General features: G+C 50.2%; 1 protein-coding gene across 1 annotated transcript in view; it reads right to left on the reverse strand.

Moving 5' to 3' along the window:
* LOC126159367 (ribosome-binding protein 1-like) overlaps positions 1 to 8,744 on the reverse strand; it is an 80,461-nt gene extending 71,717 nt beyond the window's left edge. Inside the window, exon 1 of the mRNA XM_049916510.1 lies at positions 8,626 to 8,744. Within this exon, the coding sequence (XP_049772467.1) occupies positions 8,626 to 8,744 (119 nt within the window). The remainder of the gene's footprint in view (positions 1 to 8,625) is intronic.
* Between the last annotated feature and the right edge of the window lie 635 nt (positions 8,745 to 9,379).

Below are 9,379 nucleotides of genomic sequence, written 5' to 3' on the forward strand. Positions count from 1 at the left end.
TTTCTGCAAATCTACACTAAGCTGAAACTTCCTCGACGATTAAAGCTGTGTGCCGGAGTAAGACTAGAGCTCGGTAACCACTCTTGGTCTGGCACACAGTTTTTTTTTTTTTTTTCAATTTGCCAGCAAGTTTCGTATCAGTGCACACTCCGCTGCAGACTAATAATTTCATTCTACACTAAGCTGTTCTTTCAGAATAAAAGCTGATGAGGAACACAGGTAGTTTGTCTGCACCTGCAATTAATACCATTCATCAAGATAACATTATGAGAATTCTGACAATTTGACGACCATACTCGTTGAGAGAACGGCAGGCGACAGAACTTCTCATCTAGCCAAAAAATGACCAAAATGCGAAAGTGAAACATCTTCCTGTGCTGCATTAATTTCGCAAACTCCTTTCAATATTGTAATTTATACCTAAAATTGGTATAAATGTGTTGCGTAAAATGACTTACGAAAATTTGTGCCAGAATGGGCTTTGAACCAGGATATCCCACTTCTCGCGAGCCATCGCCTTATCACTTAGGCTATCTGAGCACGCTCCCCAGACCAAACCCAACTTCCACAAATCACGCAGCTATCTATTCCTTTTCGCAGATCGTTAATTCATTTACCCACACTCGCACATATCGTGATTCTCGTGCAGGATGCTTGGATAGCCTAAGTGGTAAGGTGACTGCTTGCAACAAGTGGGAAATCCGAGATAAAGTCCCAGTGTGGTACAAATCTTCATAAGTCGCTTTAGGTAGTACATCAGTGCCTCTTCAAGTTGAATTTCAAGAATAAATTCCAATAAACTGTAGTCTATCGACAAATGCAAAGCCTTGTTGGTCTTCTTACAATGTGTATAAACTATAGCTTTCTCATAAATACAGTCATTTTCTCAATCATGTAGCTACCCTTTGTCTTACTGCTCAACACCATAATCGTACTGCTTGCTCTTCGACACATTTCCGTTCACTTCATACCTATTATCCACTTCATTTCTCTTGTCTCTTATTTTCCATCTCCAGCTGTGGTTCCCTTTTGACTTCCAACTTTGGCGGTTCCCTTTTGCCCTCCAACTTTGGCGGTTCCCTTTTGCCCTCCAACTTTGGCGGTTCCCTTTTGCCCTCCAACTTTGGCGGTTCCCTTTTGCCCTCCAACTTTGGCGGTTCCCTTTTGCCCTCCAACTTTGGCGGTTCCCTTTTGCCCTCCAACTTTGGCGGTTCCCTTTTGCCCTCCAACTTTGGCGGTTCCCTTTTGCCCTCCAACTTTGGCGGTTCCCTTTTGCCCTCCAACTTTGGCGGTTCCCTTTTGCCCTCCAACTTTGGCGGTTCCCTTTTGCCCTCCAACTTTGGCGGTTCCCTTTTGCCCTCCAACTTTGGCGGTTCCCTTTTGCCCTCCAACTTTGGCGGTTCCCTTTTGCCCTCCAACTTTGGCGGTTCCCTTTTGCCCTCCAACTTTGGCGGTTCCCTTTTGCCCTCCAACTTTGGCGGTTCCCTTTTGCCCTCCAACTTTGGCGGTTCCCTTTTGCCCTCCAACTTTGGCGGTTCCCTTTTGCCCTCCAACTTTGGCGGTTCCCTTTTGCCCTCCAACTTTGGCGGTTCCCTTTTGCCCTCCAACTTTGGCGGTTCCCTTTTGCCCTCCAACTTTGGCGGTTCCCTTTTGCCCTCCAACTTTGGCGGTTCCCTTTTGCCCTCCAACTTTGGCGGTTCCCTTTTGCCCTCCAACTTTGGCGGTTCCCTTTTGCCCTCCAACTTTGGCGGTTCCCTTTTGCCCTCCAACTTTGGCGGTTCCCTTTTGCCCTCCAACTTTGGCGGTTCCCTTTTGCCCTCCAACTTTGGCGGTTCCCTTTTGCCCTCCAACTTTGGCGGTTCCCTTTTGCCCTCCAACTTTGGCGGTTCCCTTTTGCCCTCCAACTTTGGCGGTTCCCTTTTGCCCTCCAACTTTGGCGGTTCCCTTTTGCCCTCCAACTTTGGCGGTTCCCTTTTGCCCTCCAACTTTGGCGGTTCCCTTTTGCCCTCCAACTTTGGCGGTTCCCTTTTGCCCTCCAACTTTGGCGGTTCCCTTTTGCCCTCCAACTTTGGCGGTTCCCTTTTGCCCTCCAACTTTGGCGGTTCCCTTTTGCCCTCCAACTTTGGCGGTTCCCTTTTGCCCTCCAACTTTGGCGGTTCCCTTTTGCCCTCCAACTTTGGCGGTTCCCTTTTGCCCTCCAACTTTGGCGGTTCCCTTTTGCCCTCCAACTTTGGCGGTTCCCTTTTGCCCTCCAACTTTGGCGGTTCCCTTTTGCCCTCCAACTTTGGCGGTTCCCTTTTGCCCTCCAACTTTGGCGGTTCCCTTTTGCCCTCCAACTTTGGCGGTTCCCTTTTGCCCTCCAACTTTGGCGGTTCCCTTTTGCCCTCCAACTTTGGCGGTTCCCTTTTGCCCTCCAACTTTGGCGGTTCCCTTTTGCCCTCCAACTTTGGCGGTTCCCTTTTGCCCTCCAACTTTGGCGGTTCCCTTTTGCCCTCCAACTTTGGCGGTTCCCTTTTGCCCTCCAACTTTGGCGGTTCCCTTTTGCCCTCCAACTTTGGCGGTTCCCTTTTGCCCTCCAACTTTGGCGGTTCCCTTTTGCCCTCCAACTTTGGCGGTTCCCTTTTGCCCTCCAACTTTGGCGGTTCCCTTTTGCCCTCCAACTTTGGCGGTTCCCTTTTGCCCTCCAACTTTGGCGGTTCCCTTTTGCCCTCCAACTTTGGCGGTTCCCTTTTGCCCTCCAACTTTGGCGGTTCCCTTTTGCCCTCCAACTTTGGCGGTTCCCTTTTGCCCTCCAACTTTGGCGGTTCCCTTTTGCCCTCCAACTTTGGCGGTTCCCTTTTGCCCTCCAACTTTGGCGGTTCCCTTTTGCCCTCCAACTTTGGCGGTTCCCTTTTGCCCTCCAACTTTGGCGGTTCCCTTTTGCCCTCCAACTTTGGCGGTTCCCTTTTGCCCTCCAACTTTGGCGGTTCCCTTTTGCCCTCCAACTTTGGCGGTTCCCTTTTGCCCTCCAACTTTGGCGGTTCCCTTTTGCCCTCCAACTTTGGCGGTTCCCTTTTGCCCTCCAACTTTGGCGGTTCCCTTTTGCCCTCCAACTTTGGCGGTTCCCTTTTGCCCTCCAACTTTGGCGGTTCCCTTTTGCCCTCCAACTTTGGCGGTTCCCTTTTGCCCTCCAACTTTGGCGGTTCCCTTTTGCCCTCCAACTTTGGCGGTTCCCTTTTGCCCTCCAACTTTGGCGGTTCCCTTTTGCCCTCCAACTTTGGCGGTTCCCTTTTGCCCTCCAACTTTGGCGGTTCCCTTTTGCCCTCCAACTTTGGCGGTTCCCTTTTGCCCTCCAACTTTGGCGGTTCCCTTTTGCCCTCCAACTTTGGCGGTTCCCTTTTGCCCTCCAACTTTGGCGGTTCCCTTTTGCCCTCCAACTTTGGCGGTTCCCTTTTGCCCTCCAACTTTGGCGGTTCCCTTTTGCCCTCCAACTTTGGCGGTTCCCTTTTGCCCTCCAACTTTGGCGGTTCCCTTTTGCCCTCCAACTTTGGCGGTTCCCTTTTGCCCTCCAACTTTGGCGGTTCCCTTTTGCCCTCCAACTTTGGCGGTTCCCTTTTGCCCTCCAACTTTGGCGGTTCCCTTTTGCCCTCCAACTTTGGCGGTTCCCTTTTGCCCTCCAACTTTGGCGGTTCCCTTTTGCCCTCCAACTTTGGCGGTTCCCTTTTGCCCTCCAACTTTGGCGGTTCCCTTTTGCCCTCCAACTTTGGCGGTTCCCTTTTGCCCTCCAACTTTGGCGGTTCCCTTTTGCCCTCCAACTTTGGCGGTTCCCTTTTGCCCTCCAACTTTGGCGGTTCCCTTTTGCCCTCCAACTTTGGCGGTTCCCTTTTGCCCTCCAACTTTGGCGGTTCCCTTTTGCCCTCCAACTTTGGCGGTTCCCTTTTGCCCTCCAACTTTGGCGGTTCCCTTTTGCCCTCCAACTTTGGCGGTTCCCTTTTGCCCTCCAACTTTGGCGGTTCCCTTTTGCCCTCCAACTTTGGCGGTTCCCTTTTGCCCTCCAACTTTGGCGGTTCCCTTTTGCCCTCCAACTTTGGCGGTTCCCTTTTGCCCTCCAACTTTGGCGGTTCCCTTTTGCCCTCCAACTTTGGCGGTTCCCTTTTGCCCTCCAACTTTGGCGGTTCCCTTTTGCCCTCCAACTTTGGCGGTTCCCTTTTGCCCTCCAACTTTGGCGGTTCCCTTTTGCCCTCCAACTTTGGCGGTTCCCTTTTGCCCTCCAACTTTGGCGGTTCCCTTTTGCCCTCCAACTTTGGCGGTTCCCTTTTGCCCTCCAACTTTGGCGGTTCCCTTTTGCCCTCCAACTTTGGCGGTTCCCTTTTGCCCTCCAACTTTGGCGGTTCCCTTTTGCCCTCCAACTTTGGCGGTTCCCTTTTGCCCTCCAACTTTGGCGGTTCCCTTTTGCCCTCCAACTTTGGCGGTTCCCTTTTGCCCTCCAACTTTGGCGGTTCCCTTTTGCCCTCCAACTTTGGCGGTTCCCTTTTGCCCTCCAACTTTGGCGGTTCCCTTTTGCCCTCCAACTTTGGCGGTTCCCTTTTGCCCTCCAACTTTGGCGGTTCCCTTTTGCCCTCCAACTTTGGCGGTTCCCTTTTGCCCTCCAACTTTGGCGGTTCCCTTTTGCCCTCCAACTTTGGCGGTTCCCTTTTGCCCTCCAACTTTGGCGGTTCCCTTTTGCCCTCCAACTTTGGCGGTTCCCTTTTGCCCTCCAACTTTGGCGGTTCCCTTTGGCCCTCCAACTTTGGCGGTTCCCTTTGGCCCTCCAACTTTGGCGGTTCCCTTTGGCCCTCCAACTTTGGCGGTTCCCTTTGGCCCTCCAACTTTGGCGGTTCCCTTTGGCCCTCCAACTTTGGCGGTTCCCTTTGGCCCTCCAACTTTGGCGGTTCCCTTTGGCCCTCCAACTTTGGCGGTTCCCTTTTGCCCTCCAACTTTGTTTCGTCATCCATATTTATTTTCCTCTCCTCCTACTTCCCAGTACTCTCTCTTCTTTCTCTGTATTTGTTGTTCTCATCTCGTGCCTTTTATGGCGACCAGTTTGAGGTCACCAACATCGTGTAAGTACTCAAGTTTGGGCCCAGCTGGCGACAATGCCAGCACAGAGGCGAGCGGCGGTGAGGAGGAGGAGGAGGGGGACGACGGCTGGTCAGCCGGGGCTCGTTCATCTCGTTCCGCAAATTGGCGTCGCGCTGCGGCAGCGGCAGCGACCGTTAGCGCTGGCCTTGGAGCGGATTTAAAACGACCGTCGCGCTGCGCCACTGCTTCCACACGGCCAGTGGCCCCTCACATAACGCGTCCCAATCTCTGGCTTTGTGCGCCCGCACGGAGGTCAGACAACACGCATCCCTACTGCGGCTTTGCTTGCTGATCTGTGAACCATTGAAATGTGGTAAAGTAATTCCTCTATCGTATAATGCTAGAAAGTTCGCGCCCACGTCGCAGTTTCTCCTATTGTGAGAAGAAATGGGCGCGAAGTTCAGTAGTTCTGAAATTTGCACTTTCATATGTCGCACTGCACTGTTGTACCATTTTCGACATGTTGGCTTGTAAATACAGGACCATAACGATGGGTATCCCATTCCACTATCATGCAACAACTTAGACAGTGCTATAATACGATGACACAGTTTGCACAATGTTCAGTACTAAGGCGACACACACACACACACACACACACACACACACACACACACACACACACACACACTACTTACGGCGACCAGAGTAGTAGGTAGTTTTTTTTTTCCTGAAGGATCGTGAGTGTACTCAAATATGTTACAGCTGCAGTAAACATAGGTGACGACTCTTGGGCTACTTGCTAATACAGTGTCGGACCTCCTTTTTGCCCGGCGTAATGCAGCAGTTCCACGTGGCTGGACCCAACCAATCATTGGAAGTCACCTGCAGCAATATTGATCTTCGCAGCCTATATAGCCGTCCATAATTGCGAAATTGTTGCCGGTGCCAGAGTTTGTGCACGACCTGACCTCTCCAGTACGTCCCGTAAATGTTCGATGGGATTCATTCAGACGATCTGGATGGCCAAATCATTCGTCCGAATTGTACAGAATATTTCTCAAACCAATCGTGAACGATTGTGGCCTGGTGACACAACGCATGGTTGTTCGGAAACATGAAGTCCATGAATGGCTACAAATATCCTCTAAAAGTAGTTGAACATAACCATTTCCAGTCTCCGATCGGTTTAGTTGGACCAGGAGACACACTCCATTCCATGTAAACCCAGGTCACAGCATGATGGAGCCACCACAAGCTTGCACAGTGCCTTGTTCGCGACCTGGATCCATGGCTTCGTGGAGTTTCCGCCACACTCGAACCCTACCATCAGTTCTTACCAACTGAAAGAGAAACTTCTTTGACCAGGCCAATGGTTTCCAGTCGTCTAGGCTCCAGCGGGTGTTGTCAAGAGCACAAGAGGCGCAGCAGGCAATGTGCTGTTAGCAAAGAAACTCGCGTCGGGCGTATGCTCAGATGCACTTAACATCTGAGGTCATCAGTCCCCTAGACTTAGAAATACTTAAACCTAACTAACCTAAGGACATCACACACATCCATGCCCGAGGCAGGATTCGAACCTGCGACCGTAGCAGCAGCGCGGTTCCAGACTGAGGCACCTAGAACCGCTCGGCCACAGTGGCCGGCAGCCGTATACTGCCATAGCCCTATAACGCCATAATTCGCCTCACTGACCTAAAGAATACGTTCGTCGTTCTTTTCACGTTTATTTCTGCGGTTATTTCACGCTGTGTTTCTCGTCTGTTAACACGTACAACTGTACGCAAAGGCCGCTGCTCCCGGTCGTTACGTGAAGGCCATCGTCCAATGCGTTGTCCATGGTGACAAGTAATCCCTGAAATTTGGTATTGTGGGCACACTCTTGACAATGTGGGTCTCGTAATACTGAATTCCATAACGATATCCGAAATGAAATGCCCCGTGTGTCCAGCTCCAACTACCAATCCGCGTCCATAGTCTGTTAATTCCAGTCGTGCGGCCAAAATCACGTCGGAAACCGTATCACGTGAATCACCTGAGTGCAAACGACAGCTCCGCCAATGCACTGCCGTTTTATACATTGCGTACGCGATATTACTGCCATCTGTATACAGGGTATTACAAAAAGGTACGGCCGAACTTTCAGGAAACAGTCCTCACACACAAAGAAAGAAAATGTTATGCGGACATCTGTCCGGAAACAATTACTTTCCATGTTACAGCTCATTTTATTACTTCTCTTCAAATCACATTAATCATGGAATGGAAACACAGCAACAGAACGTACCAGCGTGACTTCACACTTTGTTACAGGAAATGTTCAAAATGTCCTCCGTTAGCGAGGATACATGCATCTACCCTCCGTCGCATGGAATCCCACAATACGAGCACGAAGAGTCTCTACATTTGGTACCGGGGTTGCGTAGACAAGAGCTTTCAAATGCCCCCATAAATGAGTCAAGAGGGTTGAGGTCAGGAGAGCGTGGATGCCATGGAATTGTTCACAGAAAATCTGTGTTGATGACGTGATTGCACAATTGCCTGCGGATTCTCGTCAGCCCACACATGTTAATTGTGAAAATTTACAATTTGATCACTTCGGAATGAAGCCTCATCCGTAAAGAGAACATTTGCACTGAAATGAGGATTGACACATTGTTGGATGAACCATTCGCAGAAGTGTACCCGTGGAGGTCAATCAGCTGCTGATAGTGCTGCATACGCTGTACATACTACGGAAACTGGTTCTCCCGTAGCACCCTCCATACAGTGATGTGGTCAACGTTACCTTGAACAGCAGCAACTTCTCTGACGCTGACATTAGAGTTATTGTCAACTGCACGAAGACTTGCCTCGTCCATTGCAGGTGTCCTCGTCGTTCTAGTCTACCCCAGTCGTGAGTCAAAGGCTGGAATGTTCCGTGCTACCTAAGACTCCGACCAGTTGCTTCTAACGTCTTCCTGTCGGAACACCTTCGTTCTGGAAATTTGTCTCGATACAAACGTACCGCGCCGCGGCTATTGCCCCGTGCTAATCGATACATCAAATGGGCATCTGCCAACTCCGCATTTGTAAACATTGCACTGACTGCAAAACCACGTTCGTGATGAACACTAACCTGTTGATGCTACGTACTGATGTGCTCGATGCTAGTACTGCAGAGCAATGAGTCGCATGTCAACACAAGCACCGAAGTCAACATTACCTTCTTTCAATTGGGCCTACTGGCGGTGAATCGAGGAAGTACAGTACATACTGACGAAACTAAAATGAGCTCTAACATGGAAATTAAGCGTTTCCGGACGCATGTCCACATAACATCTTTTCTTTATTTGTGTGTGAGGAATGTTTGCTGAAAGTTTGGCCGTACCTTTTTTTTAATACCCTGTATAGCTATCCCATGACTTTCAACACAATGTATAATGTGTGTGATATTCATGTGCGTTTTCACGAAAGAAACGATGGCTATCATTTTGCTAGTTGGATGAAGGTTTGCAGTCTAAACCCTTCAGTGGATCATTCACATCTTGATGACACCTCTATTGTTGTAATAGGGCTACCGCGATATGAAGACAGAGGCGTTACGTCATCACCCCGAAGCCCTGTAGATTCGCCAACAGGATGGCTGGTGCTATAGGTTCCGGGTGTAGAAGCAGCTTAACAGTGCGTCGAGTGTCCTGCAGGCCCCCGGCGACCCTTGACATTTCGACAGGACAGTCGGCCGTTCTGGACGTAAATAAAAGATGGCGGAGCCGGCCAGGCCGCCCGCATCTGCGGTCCGCTGCCCCCACAACCGCCCTGCCCGTGCTACTGCCGACAAGGCCGCAGCCGGTGGGCATACTTAACAATAGGCGCGTAGACCGCTGTGCGCAAGCGATCCTAAGTTCGACTGAACAAGGGACCTTCTTTGATTTTCTTCACACTCGTAGTATTTGAATGCCGTTTCCCGGACACCAGCAACCGTAAAAAGTAAGGCGCAATTCCCTAAAAAGCCTCAAAAAATTACTTTTAAATATGAATGTTTCTCAGCAACCGTATATAATTTTCGGACATAGGAATTACACAGCAAGCGGTTGCAAATATGTGTTTGGTACATTGACTTATGTTTAGACACGGCTAAGGATGTCTTTATCAGAACGAAATTATGAGAAAATTACGCTGCGAGAAAGCAATGGTCAGAGTTTAGAGCAGCTATGCTCAAGTCAAAAATAAAATAAAACACGTTCCATCCTGCAAGCTCCCAACTACTGGTATTTAGATCATAAATGTCGTTAATTGTCCCTGTCTGTGGCAGACTGAGAAGGGAGTTTGCTTAATTTTATCAGCAGGGATTACTTTT

This window comes from Schistocerca cancellata, chromosome 2, assembly GCF_023864275.1.
Source record: "Schistocerca cancellata isolate TAMUIC-IGC-003103 chromosome 2, iqSchCanc2.1, whole genome shotgun sequence".
Classification (NCBI taxonomy): domain Eukaryota; kingdom Metazoa; phylum Arthropoda; class Insecta; order Orthoptera; family Acrididae; genus Schistocerca; species Schistocerca cancellata.